This window comes from Hippoglossus hippoglossus, chromosome 15 (genome assembly GCF_009819705.1).
Source record: "Hippoglossus hippoglossus isolate fHipHip1 chromosome 15, fHipHip1.pri, whole genome shotgun sequence".
Lineage (NCBI taxonomy): Eukaryota > Metazoa > Chordata > Actinopteri > Pleuronectiformes > Pleuronectidae > Hippoglossus > Hippoglossus hippoglossus.
Window position 1 is genome coordinate 16,567,657 of NC_047165.1, and position 23,185 is coordinate 16,590,841.

The 23,185-nt window shown below is 41.5% G+C and overlaps 1 protein-coding gene across 1 annotated transcript in view; it reads right to left on the minus strand.

The window, feature by feature from the left end:
* Window positions 1-272: 272 nt before the first annotated feature.
* Window positions 273-23,185, minus strand: part of LOC117775635 (striatin-like) — a 28,405-nt gene continuing 5,492 nt past the window's right edge. Inside the window, exons 2-18 of the mRNA XM_034608970.1 lie at window positions 16,213-16,316; window positions 13,527-13,600; window positions 10,948-11,026; window positions 9,669-9,833; window positions 8,891-9,026; window positions 8,626-8,791; window positions 7,648-7,759; window positions 7,095-7,129; window positions 6,232-6,375; window positions 5,990-6,126; window positions 4,750-4,925; window positions 4,052-4,099; window positions 3,837-3,958; window positions 3,572-3,739; window positions 3,339-3,479; window positions 2,193-2,381; window positions 273-1,879 (exon numbers count right to left, since the gene is read on the minus strand). Of these exons, the coding sequence (XP_034464861.1) occupies window positions 1,710-1,879; window positions 2,193-2,381; window positions 3,339-3,479; window positions 3,572-3,739; window positions 3,837-3,958; window positions 4,052-4,099; window positions 4,750-4,925; window positions 5,990-6,126; window positions 6,232-6,375; window positions 7,095-7,129; window positions 7,648-7,759; window positions 8,626-8,791; window positions 8,891-9,026; window positions 9,669-9,833; window positions 10,948-11,026; window positions 13,527-13,600; window positions 16,213-16,316 (2,166 nt within the window). The 3' untranslated portion in view covers window positions 273-1,709. The remainder of the gene's footprint in view (window positions 1,880-2,192; window positions 2,382-3,338; window positions 3,480-3,571; window positions 3,740-3,836; window positions 3,959-4,051; window positions 4,100-4,749; window positions 4,926-5,989; window positions 6,127-6,231; window positions 6,376-7,094; window positions 7,130-7,647; window positions 7,760-8,625; window positions 8,792-8,890; window positions 9,027-9,668; window positions 9,834-10,947; window positions 11,027-13,526; window positions 13,601-16,212; window positions 16,317-23,185) is intronic.

Consider the following 23,185-nt stretch of genomic DNA (forward strand, 5'->3'; position numbering starts at 1 on the left):
GCATCATTCTTCTATCAAATTCCGTGGACATCTGTAGAGTAGTTTTTGCGTTATCCTGCTGATAAACAAAGACGGCTGAAAATAGAACAAATAAAGGCTAAGAAAAAACAAGGTTTAAGTTGTAGGCCCATGGTATGAGTCAATGAATCCATGAGAATTGTCTCGATTTTACAGCTCAGACTCTGAAAACCTCCTGATCTGCACCGACGATCACGTTTGTTTTCTGCAAGTTAACAAACAGTTTCGTCAAATGAGCGACATCAGAGTCCGGGTAACATTTTACAGCAGGTTTTATTTTTGGAACATACTTTCATATACAAACCAGTGACTGAGAAAATGGCTCATTAGAAGCTGTACTCTACACGTACAACACCTTGATTGATTTTTTTTTTTTGTTTTGTTTTGTTTTTTTTTCAAACCAGGATGGTTTTCTCCTCACAGTTTGCAATAAACTGGAATCTGCAGGACGCTTCTCTTCCCTCAGTGTTGAATGGTTAATGCATTGTGTCAAATAGTCCTACAGTACTGTACTAATTTCTTGCTAAACACTGGACTACTGTAAATATCTGAACATGGTACATCACACCGTAGTCAAGCATGTCCACACAATTGGGGAAAACTACATACAGTACAAGCCATTCAGTTCAAACAAGAGCAAACTGGCCAAAATTAATTAGTTCTTCCTAAAGTGGACATTTAGAACTAAGTCTGAATTGTAATTATATAACCAAGATGGTTTACTTTGGACACATGTTTGTAGTCTTACTTCTGAAGTGTACAGTTACTTGAATCTAACAAACAGGCATTATAGTTAATGGTCTGTATCTACCAGCTTTGCCTTGAAATGCACAAAATTTAATCCCCAACCACACTTATCAAAAAGGAGCACTCAAACTCACGCTGCACAGTAAATTTTAAGACTGAATATATATTTTGTTTATTATAAGCATTTGTAATTTTACATCCAATGTTAAAATCGACAACATTGTGACAACCAGCTCCGTTCCTGCGCTGTGCCCCTCCCACCCCCTGTCCCCCAAAAAACAAGCTTGTTAAAATAAAAATTTCAAGACCTTTTTTAAAGCAAAGGCACATTTTTCAATACGTGTTTTAAAAAGGAAAATAAAGGCAGGCCAGCAAGCAGAGTCAGTCTGGGAAGCGAGAGAAGAAGAAGAAGTGAGAGGCAGGACAGCTGCAGGAAGCAGTACCCCACATTTCTGGAACAACACAACACAAAACCTGACTTGGAGGATGGGGCCTGGACCTCGGTTTGTGTGAGAGCAAAGGTCGAGGGCCCGGGGGATTGTAGGGTGAGCGTGAAGTCACAGGGGCAGAAGACCGGCTTGAAACCTCATTTCTCCACTTCACACTCTTTGAACACTTGTCCTGAGCCTCCTAGCTGCGGAGGTGGAGTTGTAGTCTGTCTGTGGGGGCGCTATAACTGGTCACACCCAGGCCTGCCTGGATGGTAGACGGGGGACTAGAGAGCAGTTCTCCTCCAGACTGGCCTCCCTGCTGACCCCTCCTGTGGGGAGTCATGGCCCATTTGAGGCTAGCGGCTACATAGTCTGCCAGTCCGACAGGAAACCAGTGGGCTGTGTGAGGTGGGACTGGACCCGTGCCTGAAGTTCCTTCCCTTGCTCTATTGGTCCCTGATCATGGGAGGCTGAGTCAGAGAGCGGGGCTGCAGGGAGAGGCGCCGCTCCGCGTCATACAAACACCTTCGCGAGAGCATCTGCGCCGGCGCTGGCAATGTAGCATTTAGATGGATGGAACGCCACGTCGTGGATCGATTCCTCAAACTTCTTTCTGTGAGCTGTGAACTCCTGGATGCAGGTTTTACTATCCAGGTTCCACAGACGGATAGAGCAGTCATGACCTGTGGTGGAGGAGGAGAGTTGTTGTGTGGTACGAGGTAAATTACTGTGAAATCCACAGAAAGCAATGAGTAACTGTGAGCATGAAAACGTATGTCCTAAATCTTGAAACAAGACATTTAAGGAATATATGGTGGCAATATAGTGTCTGGGAAAACATTACAGATATTATACCCATAAAAAAGTGGTAGTATGTGGTATTCAGAATTGCCCGAAGGATCTTTAAATGGGTGTGTATGTTTAAGCTTTGAATATCAATCAATGACCAAATGCATAAAAAAGAGAACAAGAAGCCGCTGATTAAGAGACACTTACTGCCTGACATGAGATAAAGACCGTTAGGATCTACAGCTAAACTGGTGACCGCATCCAGGTGAGCCACCATGGAGTGAATCATCTTCCCACTGTTGTTGTCAAAGAACTTGATGTGTCTGTCCTCCTGCGCCGTGATGGTGATGGGAAGAGTCGGGTGGCTGAGGACCTTATTGATCTGACAGGGAGTGCCTGGTTAAAAACAGACAAAACACATTAGTCCTCACACAGCAGGAAGGTGAGACTCACAGCACGTACAGTCACCTGGAAGAAGTTTGGTATGAATACAAACCAAAATGTATATTTTACCTAAATTTCCCAATATATACTAACCACACCAACAAAACAAATACCTACAACATATTATAAAAAAGGGCAGTTTGCTAATATCTGTATCATTGAGAAAGAACAACAACAACAACAATATTACAGTACAAACTATGTCTGGTACCTCTGGTTTGGTAGCAATGGTAAAGAAAAAACTAAACAATGTCATGACGTGCAGCAATTGTTCTTAAAACGGAACTTGACTTCATAACTTAAATCTTAATGCAGACATTATCAGACAAAAAGGGATGATTGTAGATAAGAAGTTGCATTTTTTCTGTCCTTACCCATACAAGCCTGAGAGAAAAACTAACCAAACTGAACCCGACAGGCATTCGTTTGATGCAGTTAGCCTTGACACACACGGTTATTGCTTGTTTCTCCCCGATTCCTGACAGGCTCAGGTCAGGTGTCTGATTTACCAGAGCACCTAACTGACTTCTACATTATGATTAAATTTAACAAGTGTTTTATTAGCCTGGATATCAAAAGAGAATTGATAACCTGTTGGGTTATCTCTATATACAGATTCTACATGTGAATTGTTCGACTCTAGTGGGATAAAGAAACTGTAAACAGTTTACAGCGAACGTAAGACTGAGTCTTGCCCCGGATATCTGCCGTCTCAGGCCCAAAATATTGGCTGTTGCCCCCAGAGGCAATTCATCATCAGGCTGGCTCTGAGATTGGGTTTGTGTGTTAGGGTTAGGATTCATTTGTTATAGTTCATAGTCACTCAAACATTAAAAGCTATTTTTGGCCTCCTGAACCCTCAAACCATTGTGTTCATCCACTGTTTGTGATCCACTGCTCTCAACCTACCTGGTTCCAAGTTTGACTCCAGACTGAGGACCAGCTGACGGGTCTCCATGTTGAAGAGACCAATTTCCCCGTTTGTGAAGGATGTGACCAGGTAAGCTGGATCACTGCACACCAGGTCTACAGAGGAGGGGACTCCCAGTTCTACACAGGAAAGCAGAGAATTTTTATCTTTAAAAAAACAAAAAACATTTAGAAACATTTTTTTTATCATAACATAGAAATCAGGTCTGTACGTTTGTTTTCGTTGAACACAGCAAGGGCAGGGGACGTGGTGTTGGCATCCCACAGCCTCACAGTCCCGTCGGCAGAGCAGGAGAGGAGGCGCTGGTGTGCACTGCTGTATACCAAACCCCAAACGGAGTCCGTGTGTCCACTCAACTCTCCACGAAGCACTGACGGGTCTGTCACAGAAAACACAAGACAACTTTGTAGTCTTTGTCGAGATGCGAGGATTGTCAAATGAAACCACAAAGACAAAACGTGACTCTAAAATGTTACCGTAGGAGTCGTAGGGGTCGATGTTGGGATTGGGAGTGTTCCAGCACTGAATAGTTCCGTCAACCCCTCCGCTGAAACACTGCTCCCCTGTACTGCTCATCACCACACTCAGTACTGCCCCCCTGTGGTATAAATATTGATAAAATTGTCAGCAAGCAGGAAAAACTAAACAAAAACTGAAAATATATGTTTTTATTAATGTGCAGTGTTTTTACCTGTGGGCCCTGAAGGTGTAGATCGGTTCCACATCTAAAGACGTACTCCTGTGGGCAAACAGCAACTTTCATTAATCTCCCATACAAAACACAAAAGCAGCACTTAATTCTTATGTGCTTGAGATAAAATTCAAGAAAATAGGTGTTTTAATTTATTTTTTTATTATATAAAGCTATAAATGGATGGACAATATACTGCTGTGCCAATAGCTACTGTTGTATTTTTATATTACCCTCGACTCTCAAATGACTCCAGCCTCTAAAAATAAACCCACCACTACAGGCTGTGTGAGCTGCGGAGCTGTGTTATGACAAAATGAGACTCGGCGAGGAAAGTCTTGTCAGTTCTTTGTCACGTGGGAACAGTTTCCTGTAGCTGAGCCGTGTCACAGCGCAGCAATGAAATAAGCTATGATACCTATGGGACAGGAATCAAACAACCAAGCTTTTCTTTCTGATGATGCTGTTGCGAGGAGACAAGGAGGCGACTACACTCTACACACACTACACTGCTGTCTGAGTGCTTAGTGTCTCTAACAGAGCAGATGAGGGAGGACTGGACAGCTAATCGATACTGTAGTAAATTTAAAATTGTTACTTTTGCTCCTTCTAAGCAAAAAAAAAATCAATGAGAAATCCCTCTGTCGTACAGCAATTGTGTCTTTTGAAAACATAATTTGGAGTGAGGGGATTCTTACTTTTTGGCAGGGGCTGTCTTTTGCAGGTTCCACATTTTGAGCGTGTGGTCCTCTGAGGCGGTGACCAGGACGGGCTCCACAGGGTGGAAGACCAGAGCGCGAATCCCATCGAAATGGCTCCGCAGGGTGAATTTGGGGTTCCACGTTTTCCTCATGGCATCCTTATTGTTGCCGATCTGGAGAGAGAGCACCTCATCAGAGCTCAACATCCAATTAAGCAGCTTCATTCCATGTAATCAGTACTCTGAGCTTCAGTTAAATCCTGATTAATAAACCACCTTTAACACATGAGTTAGTGTTTAATTTAGACCTGATACAACATATAGATGTATATAGCTTTAAGACTGGGTGCGTCGTTTGCTTGCTCTCCCTTTAGAGACGCATTAGACGATATATTATTTGATGTCATCATTTTCAAGCCATGTGACTGATGAAATACACTTAGATTCGCTGAAATACTTGTGGGAAAGCAAATGGAAATGCAGTTGTTTTTTCAGTGCACTTAGCCTTTGGGAGCAGGTAACAGCAGTGTTTCAACAGTTAAAATAACAAGATTCAGACCCAGTCGATGTTTCTGCTGACCTACTGACCACCTTAATTGTTTAAAAATAAAAAAATTCATAAACTTGAAGGAAAAGCCAATGATTCACAATGAAAGCCAAATGTTTTAACAATCAATTTTTTAATGTCTCTATCTGCCTCAAAGGCTGAGAAATCCAAGTTTTAATGAATATTGGCAATTCTGTCAGCTCTTCAGAAACCCTCAGGTTTTAGGTGGTAGTTTTCAAACAATATTTAGGGTTTAGAGGGCGTGTGTCTGCACTTTAGGTCTTAATAGGTTAAAAAAACCTTTTCTGTAAAAACCTGCCATCCCACTGAAATAAACTTAGCTTAAAAATCATCGAACAATCTACTTAGGTATAATTCCACAGCCATGTGACTTTGACATTACTGTTATTACCAAAAAATAAAATGTCTTCCAGTGCTTCACTTTCAAAGCAGCTTTTTGAAACAGTCTATAAAAATAGCTTTTTGAGACACGGTCTATAAAAATAGCTTTTTGAGACACAAATGGCAAGTTCTCAATATATGAAGTAACTTTGGTCAATTTGATGCAGATCAGAGGAGCAAGGTGGGAGGGTTGTTTCGCATATGTCTCCAAGGAGAACAAGAAAAAAAAGTTTTCCCCTGAAAATGGTTCGGTGGTTTTAAAAAATCCATTCTGCCTTTTCCTACTTACATCGTATGCCAGGCTGTCGGCCTCGTTGGCCACGGTGAGTCCGGCCAGTTCCCCCAGACCCAGCTCGCTCTCCATGGCCTCTTCTGTGCCCATAATGAATGACTTCCCTGAGGTGGGTGGGAAGGTCAGAGCCTCAACTGGGGAAAGAACACAAAAAAATAAATACACAATCACTGTTGACAAAGTTAACAAGGGGTGGAAGCAAATTTAAACCAAATCTGCTGGTATTTTCACTCGAGCACCTTCATCCGTTCGATTCCCCTCGTGCTCGTTGAAGCGGGCCACGTTGGGCCGGGATTGGGGGGCAGATGGCGGCTGCATGTGGGACAAGTCCTCTGCGTCTCTCAGGTTAGCGAGCATGTCCTGCAGTTTGGACCGGTTTGGTCCTATATAACAAGTCAGGTAAAAAGTGTTAACAAACAGACAAACAGAAACGAGACCAGTGGAGGGTGGAAAAAAAGGAATACAAAGAAAATAAATAATGCAAAGTATTTTATTTGTGTGAACAAGCTGAAAAAGAGAAGGCAGAGTGAACATGGAAGGAAAGCAGCACTGAAACGGAAGAAAGTAAATTAATAAATTATAGTGTGTAAAAAGAAATAGAAAGGAAGGGCAGTCAGCAGCAGAGTTCCTGTTAGATTAGTTGGAGTTGGGGTACATTTATCTCTTAGTGCCGGCAGTGTGGAGGAAGGAATTTTAGATCTGGGGCTTGATTTTGTGAGATCCCAGACAGAATAATTCACTTGACCAACTATTGATGTTTACAAATGTATATAATTTCAGGTAAAATAGGTCCTTAACTCTGGTGCAAAGAAATAAAGTACACAAAAGGCACAACAGCCTGAAAAAATATCACCAACTGATCTCCTGATTATCTTCTCCACACAACCACAAAAGTGATGAAGCACCGATCAGGCATGAAGAACAAAAATAGATTTTTTTAAAAACTGAGAAGGAAGCAAGGTTTTGAAAAGAAAAAGTGAGATTAACTGCGTCGTTAATATCACAACTCAACCAGAGTAAAAAAATTTAAAAAAAGCTTCTGCCTAATTAATGTAATTCTAAGAGCTCCCAGCCGCTGAATGAGTCTGAAGTGGGCTGTTACTCTGAGAGCTGCAGTATTCAGTCACTTCACTGTCACTGAAAAAGATTTTCACTGATATTAATTTACAACAGCAGCAATATACTTATTACTGTAGTATCAACATGGCTGTCAGATGAGGATGAAGATGGTGATAATTATGTTGTTATGACTGGAGAAGATTCCAATGCGAGAAACACATGACTGTGGAGTCCAGATTGGACACAGGTGGACGCGTCATCACGATCACATTAATCTGTTGATATCTGACCGCATGGACGAGATGAAGTGAATATAAATCAAAACATTAAAACAGGACAGAAAAAACATGCATCAAGCATCACGGGACAAAGATGGCAACAGATTTTGTCTGTGCAGGAAACAGGAAACATTGAAGATGAAATGACAGACAGGAGGACAGAAGGCATAACAAGGAGCAGCAAGAGAAGGAGATGAGAAAAAAAAAAGCGAAGATGTTTTTGTTTCCGATTTAGGCCGTTTGGCTGAAAGTCAGGCTCTACAGAGAGAGGAGTAGGAGGAAGGGAGGGAGGCGGCGGCAACGCCTGGCAGGACTTACTCTTCACCCCCTTTTTTCCCCTTGCGCTCCTTTCTGTACTGCTCCTTGAGTTTGGTTATCATGCCCGGGTCCACGTCCCAGGCCTCAGAAATGGGACCTTGCTCGTCCTTCTCTACACAGGGGGGAACAAAACCAGACCGAGAGGCTGTTGAGCAACTGCCCTGGAAGAAGCCCGAGTGGCCTGGCACAGTGTAGACCTCTCTCAGACTCCTGCTCTCATGGAGGCTTGATAAACCTCCAGGAAAGCTGTAGGCTTTAGGACCCGAGATGAGTATTTCACGATTATTAGCACCTCAGTAAGTGGAAGCAGCTTCACAGCCTTCTTGTTTTTTATCTTATTTTCAGAATTTCTGTTCTATAGGAAGAGGTGAGAGTGGTGGAAAGGAAGTTAATACCATGTGGGGAATTCTTTCATTTGAACATTTGGATTCTGAGTCATGAAAAACATATAAATCCTCTCCATGAAATCTTTCTGATTGTTTTATAAACAGGACTCAAGTACTCAAACCCACGTTCAAATACAAAGACACACCTCAGCATGACATTAAACCCATTTTTTTGGCTTTAGTCTGAGAGACTCAAAGGGAACAGGGTTGATTTGACGACACACAGGCATAGTGGACGAGACATTGTGGTCACAGGCTGGCTATGGGAACACAGTGGAAGAGATCACAAAACTATGAGTTAAACAGAGAAACTCCAAACACCATGACTTATGACCGCAGCATGATATATGAATGACGAGTACTCCATGAACAGTCACCAAACTTTGAGAATTTAGAGAAACAGGAAATCTATAGAATTACACCATTAAATAATTAGCAACTGCCTCTGAAACTTGCGTATTTTACTTGTAGATAAACAAGCTCATCATAGTCTAAAAGAAAATTTTCAGAGGTTAAAACTGTATCTGTACAGTCTAAATCATCCAACTCCAACCCTGCACTTTATCGTGTTCTTGACTGATCCGTGACTCACCCCAGTCCGTGCCGTCTCCAGTGCCTCTGGACTCTGGCGAGGTGTCCATCTCGTCAGGGCTGGACAGGAAGTCAAAGCCCTTCAGTGCCTCCTCTGTGTCAGGGTCTTCAGTGGTGTCCATACTGGCTGGCAACGATGATGACGGCTGCGGCTTCTTTCTCAAGATCTGGGGGAAAGAAATTGAGGGCAGTTATTAATAGTACAGGGGAAACTTCTGCTTAACTTTGTGTGTGGGCAGAAGATGAGGGAAGACTGTTTCACTTACCGTCCTGGACTCAACATGAGTCCTGTCCTTCCCCTCGCTATCCTCGTCATCATCTTCATCACTGAACTCAGCAGCTGCATTCTCGATGAACTTGAAGGCCTCCAGCACAGCGCTCGTGTCAGAGAGCTCAGCTTTCCTATTGAGGAACAACGAAACAAAATGCTTACAGTATCTGTACTGATTCCCCCCATCACTCTAAAATGCAACATGTGTAGCAAAAGTGTATGTGTTGCCCTTTCAAAGGCAACTCCACACTGCAAATTTGGGTGGTGAAATATTTGATTATCAATCATGGATTATGCTTTTACACAGGTCCAATAATGGCTGATTTAGAGCTTCAGCAACCAAAGACAGGCTTATAAAAAATAGTGACAGTGTCAGATATTTAGGGCCAAAGTCCCAGAGTGTGACTGTTGCACGGACTCATGTTTATAAAGGAACCAATTAAAATATGACATTACATCACAGAGAATATATTTTAGAGGTAGTGTGATACCACGAGTAAAAACATTTTCCTCAAAGTTTGAATACTGAACATACAGTGAGGTCAGTGGGGCCTGTTCATGGGAGGTTCCAGCACATTTGTCAAAGCATGTTTATTGTTTTATTAAAAATACATGATGGCAGCAAACATGTACGACAAGAGCTGATGAGATGTCTGACAATTCAAAAGGCACTCACTACATAATCTGTTATGTCTCAGAACCGATATGTTACAGATAATCACAGATTGAAAACATAATATTTTGCACTGTATGTTGAATAAGAGTTTACTTACCCTCTGGTGCCCATGCCCTTTGTGTCCGTCCCATTTACCAAAGGCTCAGTGCTGGTTCGTTCACCTGCCCTCCCACCTCCATCCCCGGCTAGTCCTAGCAGCGCTCGAACCCTTTGGGACTTTACGTCTAAGATGGTGTCTGTGTAGCCCACTTCCTGCAGGTACCTGGAACAAGATGGACTAACTCAGACAGGTTGTATTTTGTGTGTGCGGTGAAAAAGTGAGGAAAGATGCCAGGGCATTATACAGGAATGTATTAATGCTGTCAGGGATTCAATTATTGTTTCACATTTATTGTTGAGACTTCAGAAGAAACAAAGATGGGGAAGAATCAGTTTCTTGTTTCTGTGAATAGTGTCATTTCCCCAGGCAGTGGTCTACTTAACAGAGTCAGCTCTGCTCAGGCAAGATGTGCTACTCATCAAATATTACACCAAGCCTGTAGGGATGCAGAAGATGCTCTAGCAATTTGTGAGGGCGACTGACTGAGAGGGAGGGGTGTCTTAGCACATTATTGATCTGTCCCTTGCCATGGTGTCAAGAATAAATTGGCTGCCTCCTCGGCCGGCATGTTGGGGCAGATGACGTGTTAGGCTGCCTTATGGTGTCTGGGATAAAGGCTGGAGCCCGATTTATTTACACAGACTGACTAGAGAGCCGGGTGATGATTACCACACTTTCCTGAGCTCACTGAGTAAAGCGGAGGAAAAAACAAACACAGAGCAGGTAATGACTGCTGCTGCCCATGTGAGGGAGCTGTCTCCCACGGTTTTTAGGTTATATCACTGCTGATTGAGTTCACCAAACATGTTAGTTTGTCACTATAACACCTTTTATACACAGACCTCACTACAATGCCATTAAGAAGACATTATATATAATATCCTGCCTTTGCCTGTTTACACTGCACTGAACAACCAATATGTTGCTGCCACAGTGTTTTTTAGATAGCATGGCGGACTTCAGGAATCAGGGGGGCGTGACATGAAACACAACATCGTCTTTGTCTGTCCCGATGCTTGGCTCTCCCTTAAACACAGACAGTGACTTGGCTTTGTGACAACCTCCACTTCCGGCTAAAAGACGGAAAAACAATGTCTCCGATTCCATTTTTGTAACTTTTATATAGAAAAGTAAGGTGTAATAAAGACGGCTGCAGATAAATGAAAAAAAAGGGGCCTGTCAACATCCTTGTACTTCAATACAGCTAATTTTAGTGCAGTGGTGTTGTTTTCTGGGTTGAAAAGCATCACAGAAGGATGAAAACATGTCCGCTTACTGTCTGAGGAGCTGACGGCCTTGTTTCCAGGACAGCTGATTGTTGAGTGACCCAGAAGTCTCGTTCTCGTTGGCCTCATCTGGAGGAGAAGAGAAGGACACAAATCAGGGCTCCACAAACAGCAGCACAGGCTCTGACATTATTTCCACTCTGTAAACACAACCAGAACATTCCAGCATCACAGCAACCTGGCAACTCCACACATCCAGCACACGGTCGCTATCGGTAAGTCAACAGTGGATTAAATAGAGGAGGATACTGGTTCGCTTTAAATTGTGCCAGAGAAATACACATTTTTTAAACAGCTGTGTCCACAAGTACCATCAGTAGATTCACGGCAACCTCGTCATCTTATACTGTGGTTCATGTTTGGATTTGGAGCCAAGTTATTCCTTTAATAACTAGCCTCAAAGCAAAAGTCTACATCCCAATAAGGAATTATTGTCCTAATAAAACTGTCTACACAACATAATCAGCAGTAGTACAGAGAGAGGATGTGAAACCTGTTAGAAGTGGCTTGTTTTTGATGCAAAAACAAGACTTTTGATTTTTAATGAGGCATTCCGACACCTTCAAAATGGCTGGATTTTGCTCCGCCCGTGTCCCATGACAGAGTAGAAAGAGCGATGAAGTGTATCCGTGCCTGCAGCATCCAGAACAACACACACTCTTTATGACGGCTTTGTCGGAGCCATAGACAAATACTGATGGGATTCAGAGCTCACTTTGATAGTCAACAACCTCAGCAGCCTGCTCGCGAGTCAGCTGGGATATGTGCATGGGGCAGAGAGATGTGTTAACAAGATTTAGATGGGGTGAGATAATGTGTAAGTGTGTGTGTGAGTGTGTAGGGGTTGATTTGGCAGGGCAAAGAGAGACGAGGCTGAACCAAAAAGTGGGTCATGTCTAATTCAGAGGGCTGAGGAGCGGGCAGGTGCGCCACCATACGAGCAACACCTCCTACTCCCAGTCTTCCCTCCCTTCCACCTAACACCTCCTCCCTCACCTCCTCTCATTCATCAACACTTCAAGGGCTCTGGTGCTTTGAACAGCCCTCATGAATAGAGATGAGGAGAGGAGAGAGGAAATATCGCAATCTGACTTAATGATGGTGGAGGACGTGAACATGAGAGGCCAATTAAACTACAATATAACTAAAAACAGGCAGTGCGCTCATACAGGGGTGATACTGGGGTAGAATAAGGTGCTATATCGGAAGAAAGTTTAGTTAAAAAGTGAGAAAAACTGTTTGGGTTTGAGGGATAAATTAGTTGTGTCTTGCCTGTAGTGGTTTATTATTCATCCATGCAGAGTTTAGGTTGTATTCTTTTAGCTTTAATGAAACAATCTCACCACAATGTCCATTTATACCCCTTTACACCTAAACTAACGAGTATGCACAGGTTTTTGAAAACACAATTAAATCCACTAAAATAATGAGATTGACCAGTAGAGGAGATTTCCTTTCTGTTTTTTCCCCCAGTGCGCAATGTTCATCGTCATGAACGCACAGACAAGGGAGAGGCTCCCTCACCTCGCTGTCTCGCAAAATTAGCGCATTCATTATGTTTCCATCTCTGCTGATTGGACCAGGAGCAGATAAAAACCTGTCTTCTGCAGAGTCATTTGACCTGGGAGTGAATGCCGCTTGCATCCATTCCCATTGCAGACAAAAGCCGGATGTTAGTGGGTTTATTGACCAGTAGAAAAGGGGCTTTAATTGCTGTTCTGGAGCTTTTCAATCACATCACACGATCTTCATCAGCAGGTGAATTTGTAATTGAACTGCAGTTGTTCAATTTCACATATTTCTAAGCTCTGAAGGAGCTCTTGTCCGTGTTGGCTTAAGGGGACTTTGTGGTGATAGTAATTTCCGTCACCAGCAGATTTAAGTGGGATTGGGATTGTTCGAGTGGGATTTCAGACCAGACCCGCAGCATCAAGCCCTGATCTAGGTGAAGCTATGGACTGAAATTGGATCGATCAATAAATAAATAGATAAATAAATAAATAAATAAATAAATAAATAAATAAGGAAAGAAAGAAAGTAACAAAGTATCTATCTATCCATCTATCTAATTGTCTTTAATTTGATTCAATTTGGGTAGAGATCGAAATATCCAAGGCAAATATAACTGAAGCTGTACAAATAATACCAGAACTGTGTGCATGGCTTCATGCAGAGATACCACTAGAGGCCAGTGAAATAATGTTTTTGTAATGTGGGTGAACCAACCCTTTAATGTGGTTGTCTTTGTCAGAAAGCTGAGTGAAAGTGTGATTGTGCCAAACCTTTCTTTCTCACATTTGATATCATGAATATCTGCAATTCAAACAGTGGAAAAAAAATGTCATAAACTCTTCAAGTAGCTCAATGTTTGTACAGTACAGCTGTAACCACAATCTTTCTCTTTCAGCATTTATGAAAAGACAGGGGGAAGAAATCTATCGAAGCAAACAAGATTCAACATGAACACACCCTTCGCATGTGTAACAGTCCTGTCACTTGAAGTATGTGAGCTCAACAGTGATTTAGTATGAAGAGGTGGAGTTTGCCATTTGAGCCTCCGTAGACTTACCAGAGTCGTAGCTTGGAGGCTTCATGTCGCCTTGATTTAACTCTGTCCCGTACTTTAACTTGTGGTATTTTGCTCTGGAAGTAAAGAAAAACAAAAGATGAAGGCAGAAAAATGAGCAAACAGAGCTGATGGGAAAGGTCCAAAAAGAAAATCTTCAAAAGACTCATGTGCAAGATCTGCATAAGCTCTGACAGTCATCCCAACTATCACGTTTGAAGAATTCACTTGTATAGCTTTAGAGTCGTATTGCTGAAATCAATGTCATAAATTAAAAATTATATTTTTAGACAGCAGTGTGTATCATTATTATACAAAACAGCTGCATCGGTAAAGGTCATATACCCCATCTCCTCCATGCTAGCTGATAGTCAAGGTAAACGTCAAATACATTTTTAAAGATGGTTTCTTTTTTTTTTATAGGTTGTTATTAACTAACGATAAATTCTGATTGATAGACTGATTATTAAAAGTACACATTTTCCCACTAAGTTTGGTTAAAATTACTTCTGATCTGATGCTATAAAAATTGAGGAAACATAATGATTGACAGCTGAGACTGACTCGCAGTTGGTCGAGTGTTTGTATCAGCGGGTTCCATTCGCTGATTTCAACCGCGCAGAGTCTGGTTCCTAATGTTGTCTTCAGCGCAAGATGGCCGCATTCGTATCCGAGGAAGTGGAGATGCATTGTCCATCTTTATAAGCCATGCTTCAAATTAATTTACTTAGTTTTTTACCTTTGGATTACAGTTTTCATGGCATTATGAATTATGACAAACATTGTGTAAACCAATAATATAACATACACATGTATTCACAATATGATTCCCCCCAAAAGGAAAACTCTGCTGTATTTATAAAACTTGTGTAATCTCAATGCAACATACAGGAAATATAAATTGGTGTCTTTAGTCTGAATCAACCTTTGCAATACTGAGATGCTGTTTCTTCTGATGGCTACACACAAATCCATAGATTCATATCAGTGATAGAGTCGATAAAGCACAAGGAGACACTCCATGATCAAGAGGAAGCAACCCTCATCAAAATCAAATTCATTTGAAATTGGGTACATCCCACATTCAGACAGCCATTTCTGATATTGCTTTTAGACACCCTTGGAGATGTGACCTGTTGCTTAGCAACTGGGGAAAGTGGTAGTAAGCCTAGGTTAGGTGTTGCTCCTGAGGCAGCGTCTGTGGGGATGTCAGCTGAGAAAAGAAGATAAATATACACAACAAACACACAGAAGATGAATTCATATTTAACAAACCTAATGATGATGTTCCTCTCAAAGAACAGGGAGGAACATATGACTAACCTCTGAGTGGAGGAACAACAGAGCACTGAACTACTCTGACAACTGTGAAAATCAGTTAAGACTTCTTGGACAATCTCCCAGCCCAATTTAAAACGTCATAATTTTAATTTCTTACAAATCCCTGTTTTCATTTTTTATTCTTAACCTTTTTCAGGGACAGCTTTGCTGATTGCCTGCCTGAATTTTAGCCATGCTTCTCTTTACATTCATTGAATTCCACACATTACCAGCTTGTAGTTGTCTTATACAACTAGAGTTTTCCACTGTTGGCCTCGGGGCAGTAAAGTACACCCTCTGTGGTTGTTATTAAGACAGGAGACAGTGACTGGACTGCCTGGCTACACGGACATGGCATCAAAATTCCACCTGCGCTCAAAATGTGAGGTACATCCCATAATCTGGCTAACGTTAGACTTTAGAATTCTGGTTTATGACTGGGACAAAAACACAAGCTGCAAGATGATAAAAAGGTTATAAACAAGTAAACTATTCCATTGAGAAGAAAAATTTGATGCACCTCAAGTGTCCGTCATTACACAGTCATTAGACATAATCCGTCATTACACAGGATAACTGTGTAGACGCAACATTTTACAACCCAAGATGTCATAACCTGGAATTATGATTTAAATAATTAATCCATTGCTTCGCCGATAGAAACACTTGTCAAAAGGATGTTTCTGTTCTAGGATGCAGCCATGTATATCACTACCACAGGGACCTTTTGTATGACGGTGATGGGCCGTGGAATGTAAGAATGAGAACAATGTAATTCTTCAGGTTTGCTGCCGGAGATGGCGAGTTGTGACTGTGTCCTCGTCTTGGGTGGAGAGAGGATTCGTCTCTCCTCCTTTCACATCCTGTCCTTCCGCTGAGGACAGCGTACAGTCATCACCATCCGACAGCAAACAAAGCCTTCCTGCCAACACATGCTCTCGTCCAGAGATATCACACCAGCTGGACTCGAGGGAATCTCTCTGGCACTCTCACTCCATTACTGCCTCTGCTGACACCAGCTGAGGCATTGGGCCACTACGCATAGAATACGAAAGAAAGACGCTGATGGATATTTTAAAAACACTAGCAAGCCTTTAACATGTTATCAAAAAAATATATCTTGAAGTAGAGATATGCGGAGAGCTGCACTCTGGAGTGTGCTAGCTCTGTGCAGGTGCAGAAAATGTCGATTTGTTGACCAGTCAGAATATCACCCTGCGAAGTTCTCCCTTTTCTGTATTTTTAGAGGCGGGAATTTATTTTTAGGGACATGCAAAACACGGAGCCGCTGCAGTTGTTGCCGACCAGCGGAGGTATTTCTGTGTGCTGTGGGTGGGCTGGAGCAGCAGTGGGTAGTAAAGGCACTCACCTCTCTTGCTTCAGCGCGTACTCCAGCATTTTGATCCTCCTCACAAGGTCTTTCTTTAAGTTCTCCTGGCCTTTCCTCTCCCCCTGCAGGAAAGCAATCTGGGCCTGAAAGTACAAAAATAGGATTGTCAGGTCAAATTTGAAAGTAGAGAGAGACTTACAGAAGTCATTTTTTTTAAATAGAGTCAATGTTTCAGATGTTTTGGCATCTTCGATTTTAACTAGCAAAAAACAAAGACATGACTTAAAAGACAACTTCCACGAGGCAACATCTAAGAACAATGACTTCTGTTTCGACTGAAATAGTCAAATCAACCTGCGTGGCATGATGGGAAGTAAAAAGAAGTACTATTCTATTTTAATCTAACCTACTCACTCTCCCACACATCCCCCCACTCCCTCTTCTAAAATCCTTTTCCTCCGCACACCACTGTCTCTCTTCAGTAACAGGCAGCAGCTGTTGACGCACTCAGTCTGAGTCAGCATTACATTACACATACTCACTTAGAAAGAAGGCGGTAGAGGTTAGGTCACAGTGTAATGTACAGTTTGAAAAGATCACATACAGAGTCAAAAATTATCATGTATTAAAAGAAACATTATTTAATGTGGTCTTAGTCTTTTTGCCGTTGTTTAGCTACAGCCTTGTATGTGTGGTATAACAAACTAAATGACTAAGATACTGGAGCATCCACATTGATTTTCTAATCACAGGAAGCAGGTAGGAAGAAGCATGTACATTAGCAGCTGTAATGGCAATAAAGCTAACATTAGCCTTAAGCGCAGTGGTGTGATTATTACTCATGTCTTACAGTTCCTGTAAATTATACCTGTGGTTTTCCTCAAGAATTAAAATTCTGGTCTTCTGGTCATTTGTACTAAGGGCTCTCATTAGATGATGGGCAAGTTCCCAGCTCAAATTAAAGATGTTTGTATTTTCATTTCTTACTAATCTCAGTTTTCATTTTTCTACTCTCAACCTTTACTCATACAGGGACAACTTTGCTGACTGCATGCGTGATTTCAGCAAGGCTTCTTTTGACATTCATTGAATTCCATACATTCCCAGCTTGTAGTCTAATACAACTAGTCTTTCACTGTTGGCCACAGAGCAGTAAAGCACATCCTCTGTGGTTGTTAGTGAGGGAGGAGACAGTGACTACATTAACACGCAAATACATTTTCTGATATTAACCCTGTTAAGACATTACATATTAGTCTGAAAAAGACAGTGCCACGTAAAAAACAACATTTTCTGATTACATCAACCCAAATGAGATGATAATCTGAATAAGCAGTAATTGAATTGAGGCATGTGGAGTATTCTGACCTTAGTCGCATTATGTAGACATGTACAAGTCTTAATCGCATTATAACGTCCTACTGGAGTTTTCACACCATTTTGCGACATCGACAGAGTGGGAAGATTGGGAGAATGGGGGAGATATCATGTAATAATTCATTAGTAATTATACACTTACACATTCGTAGCACAATCAATATGAAAAAACGTTTCTGTCTGTTAAATTACATCTCAGTTGTTGTAAAAGAAAATTATATTAAAGTAGCATCTGTGTGCCACTTTGTAGTTAAGAGAAGATAACAGACTAACAGGACATTTTTGGATTAACACAAATCGTAAATGAAATCTGAAGAGCAGAAGAGCAGTTACAAGATGGTGGCTCAGTTTCAAACAAGGACAAAAGAAAAGCACCGCCAGCACCAAACTGCTCCTGTCTAACTTCAAAAAGATATTTTCTCTTGGGAATGACTCAAATTCTAAAACGGCGAGTGAACGTCTTGAAAGGGAATGAATATTGACTCCATTCCGTGCCTTTCACTCTACATGCAGAGGATGGTGCGAGTTTGAGTGGGCTGGATCACAGGTTCACACGGATAGCAAGCAGCGCTGCTGCTGACTGCAACAATGAGTCACGGCAGTACTTCAATCTGCCTTGTATTAATAACAGCATCTCTTACATCCACGGTTCTCCACGGAAGAACTCATAACAACCTGCCTGCTATAGCTCAGGGGCCCTTCAGATTTAGGATACTGGTCCAGCACCAAGTTTAGTTGGCACCAGCCACATGCCATCAGCCTGCGTAGACGCCAACAACTGATGCTCTAGAAAGATGGGTCAGCACAGCACATACATCACTCTACATCTACACAAGCTCCTTATTCACTCTGCTCCATGTGCATCTAGCCTCAGCTGGATCAATACGAATGCATTCAGGACAATAATGTTAACGTTCATTATGCTACTGACTTTCCACAACCTTGAGCCAGTATCAGTGAGTGTTAACACAGGAAGCCCTAAACAGTTAAAATTTCAAGAAAGGGCCTCTGGTGCATTTATAAGATCAGTTACATTAACATACAATGAATAGAGAAATCCCCAGCAAAGCCCCAGTAGTCAAGAGAGATTGAGCCTTTTGTTTTCTTAAGAAATTGATGATGTGTCCCGGTAGGTGGACTAAAACAGTTTTTGAATGGTGGGAAGGAAAAAAGTAAGGTCTGACTAATTTCGTTTGGCCAATAATATTGGATTTCACAGAATTAGTGTCGGGTAAAATAAGAAAATTTTGCATATGGAAAATTATCAAAGTTTGGATAGAGCCAGAGAGCGTGGCTCCCCAAAAAAACTTGCTCTGGCTAAAACGGCATCACACACGACTGGGCCGCGGACCTCATTAGCCTAATTGTAGAGCTATTTTCAAATTCATGTTCAGCTTGAAATGGCTCATCTTTCTAGCTCACATGTTAAAACAACTGCTGAGTATAAACAACAATAACTTACAAATAATAAGAGTTGTGATTTCTTCAACATTTTCACAGTGAGAGCTGAAGCATGGCAACACAAGTCCTAACTCATGTCCAAAACAATGACAGAGTGTTAAGAACAGCTTGAGAGGTTGTTATTTTACACACATACTCAGAAACAGAGACGGCTCATCATCTAATTTTTCACTGTAGATGAAAACTGTACATCTGTGCTGACTGAGATAGTGAGCGACCATTCACTTCCTTTCCACATGAAGCACTGGCCCCTGGTGTCCTGTGGTGCCAGAGAGAAGAGTGCCGCTCTGTGAATCCCTGGCTCACCATCTCTCCTCCATCAAACATTAACCTTGGGAGGAATGCAATGAGTCAACTTGGGCCATAAAGAGACACAGGAAGCATTTAATCCCCAGCCTCACACTGACTGCATTATTGGGCGGCTGGATAAGGGTTCCTCAGTCTATCTGAGTAAGACATGTAGAATGGGGCATCCATCTCAGAGCCTGGGACCTTTCAGCGACAGAAAAAGGAGGCAGCAGAGACAGGGCAGGGAGGAAAATAAACTCCAGCCGCAGTGTAATTCTAGTATTTTTGTAAGATAAGGTAAGAACGTCTCTCCCCGTACCTTCTGCTTTGACACACTCAAATACTAGTTTGAAATTTGTTTTTCCTCTCTTAATTAAAGTAATAAAACGAAAAGACTGGAAGCAGCTTCCAGTCATAATTTGAACAAATTTAAAGACATATAGCTGCCCACACAAACATATAGGTTAGCGCTTTTCAATGGTTAAAAATATATACCAATTTAACCTCCCTTTTCTGCACCCAGTAGAATTTAATATTACAATTCCTATTTAAATTTAATCAGAAAAACTGTTTTATTTCTTCATCCTTAGAGATGACATTAGCAACATTAACATGCAGACTATTTAACACTCAGTGGATTACTTCACAGCAGGAACAAGAGGACATTTTCAGTCTAGAGTCATTTAAGATTTTCACTCAGTGACTGTATGATGACAACAAACAATATTACTGCTATTTATAGGAAGAGCTTAAAAGTCTGAGATTTGTGAATTCCACACGTTTTCGTCTGCGACATCTACAACACAATGAGGCCATTTAATCTAGACAGAGTGAACACTGTGAAACATCGGCGGCAACAACTGAGCTCACTCCATTTGAAGAAGAAATTCAGCGGATACTCAATGACTTCAGGGGCTGACACACAAACAAAATGGTCACACACAGGCTTGGCTTTATTTTGACCCTGGTCAGAGCTGAAGGAGGGAAACCAACTGGTGTAAATCCCACATTTACAACGCAAACAACCTTTCATCCAGCGAACACCAGGTTTACACTCACAGTTACCGCAAACCAATGAGCACCACAATGGCCGACCTGATAACTAGCCAAGTACATTCCATGCATGCCATTACACTAGAAGCAACAGAAAAAAAGGTAGCAAAACAACAGAGCCAAGACTTCAGTACTGGGGACTGTAATGTGGCTACAGCAGAGTATTTTCCATTTGTGCATAGAAACAACACATTGATTTATTCCTTAAATTTAATGAAATAACTTTAGGTAAGACATTGAAAGATAGCATCACACATACATCAACATACTAAATATGGATATTTCATTATTAACACCTCTGCAACATGTCAAAATGCTGCTGTGAAAAAAGAAGAGAAAAGACAATCAGTTGAGAAACTGTAAATAGATTATGCATAGATATCAGAGTTTCTTCAGGGTTAACCAAGTTCAATTTAAGACTCACAAGAGACGAATACCACATTGAATGAAATATGATACGAATTCACAGTCATATCAGCCAAAAGTACGATGGGAAGTATGATGGAAAACCAACAGGGATGATATGACCTCAAATTATTTGTTCACATTTGTTTCTCTACTTTCCAGCAGTACATCACAATCATTTCTAATATGAATAATTAAAGGTCCATGGTGTATGGTTATAGTGAAAGGGATCTATTGGCAGAAATTGAATATAAAATGTGTAATCATCTAAATTGTATGAATTGTTTTTTTCTTTACTGTAGAATGGGCCCTTTATATTTAAATATTATATATCGGGAGCAGGTCCTCTCTAGAGGAGGCCTTTTAAGGACTTTATTGAGGATCCTAAATTCATATAGATATGTTTTCTGGCAAATTCAGAATTTCTTTTATCATTGTACTCGTAAGGTTCACTACTGCTCTCAATAACACTAACTTAAGTTTAACACCCAGCTGTCTCTTCACCTCCCCTGCTCAACATGCTGAGGCAAATTTAAGTGTCAACACTATGACAGGTCCACAACCACATGCTGTCTGGGAATGTATCCGTAAAAAAGGCTCTACACTGATTGTATGTACACAATCATATACCCGACTGTTGGGTGTGTGTATTAAACAAACCAGATAGTTTAATGATTTGTTCTATTTTGCTACGCCTAAGACACACAAGAAGCAAGTTGCATGGCTGCAGCTCACTTCTTCAAATGTAGACTGTGCACATCGATCCCATAGCGCACGTACACAGGCACACATTAACTATCGCTCGGAGGGTCAGGGTGAGACAGTGAGCTGCTCAAACTCTGATTTAGTAAAGATTTCTGCTCACTGATCTGGAATGACCCGAGCTCTGCCCCTCCCCTCTTTTACAACACCCAGAAAACTAAATAAAACCCTTACAATGCCAGAGATTCCTCACAGTCAAACATACATCTTCTCTCTTTCCCTAAACTTTTACAGGGACACGGGTTTGTTATTTTCATCTCATCACGAGTTTCCACTTGAGCTTCATTTCACACTCTGCCGTGACACAGCTCACAGCAAGCTGACACCACAGTGCTACCTTACAGGGAGTGCAAACAATTCAATTGTGTTATATTTGCACAGCGCCAAATCACAACATATGTTATCTCAAGGCACTTTACATAGTCAGGTTGAAACCTTACAGTATTATAGAGGAACCCGACAGTTGCCACGATGAGGAGATTTAAAAAAACTTCTATTTCAACAGAAAGAATCCTCCAACAGAACCAGACTCTGCCTCGAACAGTTGGGTTGAATCAAGAGAGATAGTGGAGGAGGTTTAGGTGGTGGGGGAGGAAGAGAGACAAAATGGGGTGGGGCAGAGATAGTTATGTAGCTCTACTGTTTAAGCACTGCCAGACTGGTTGTTATGACAGTAATAATAGTGTAAGTTATAGATATAGTTATGTTATTAACAATAAGAACTGCAATGATTGCCGATGCTGAAAAATGCACCATGTCAGGCTTCTTGAGGACACGGGTGGTGCATCCCATGTTGCTGCATGAATATTACATAAGGCCCATGGCGCACATGCATACACTCACGCATGCAGGCAAGGAGCTACATTTTCTGGCATCAGCAGTTTCTCTGACAAATGGGTTGTGTGACTGTAAGGTGTGGTCCTGGAAGAACCATGTTCAAACAACAGCTTTACAATCTGGAGAGTTAAGTTGCTTGGTAGAGAGGAGAAAAAAAGATTTATAAGGATGACAAGTCTGACGTTGTAAAATGTGTCAAGTGTAATCTTGTTATCAGTAACCAGCTGCCAGCAGCAACAATGTGCATTTGCATTGATTATTTATAGGCGGAATTTGTATTGATGTGAAAAAGAATATCTCACAGAGCTGTTCTCTTTAGCAAATAATAATTCAGAGAAATGGAAGAGGTGCATACAGAGATGAATTTGTTCATATTAGACGCTGGGCTCAACAGAAATGCTGCTCAGTCACTTTGAATGGGGATGATGTCATGCATCGCTGAACTGCATTATGGTTTCGTTGCATCAGATTGCGTTGTGTTGCTCACGCTGCGTATAGCAGAAGTTGAAGAGAACTCAACTTTTCATGTGGCAACGAAGGCATCAGCCAATCAAGCCCATGCGCTAGCCAATCAGACCATGTTGATGCAAAAGGGGAGGGAGAAGCAGCTGACTAACCCTGTGTGTGTTCATTTGGTTTGTGGCTTCTATTTCCTGTGCACTTCTCTTTAGCATTGTATTGATAGCTAGCATGGCAGGTTGGCACAAAAGCTGTCTATCTTGTGTGTCCCAAGCATGGAACTGTGAATGTTGTTGACAGACAGAGCCAAAGTTTGTTGTTTCACCTGAGCAGAAGACTGTGCACCGATTTGCTGAATTAATTTATGGGG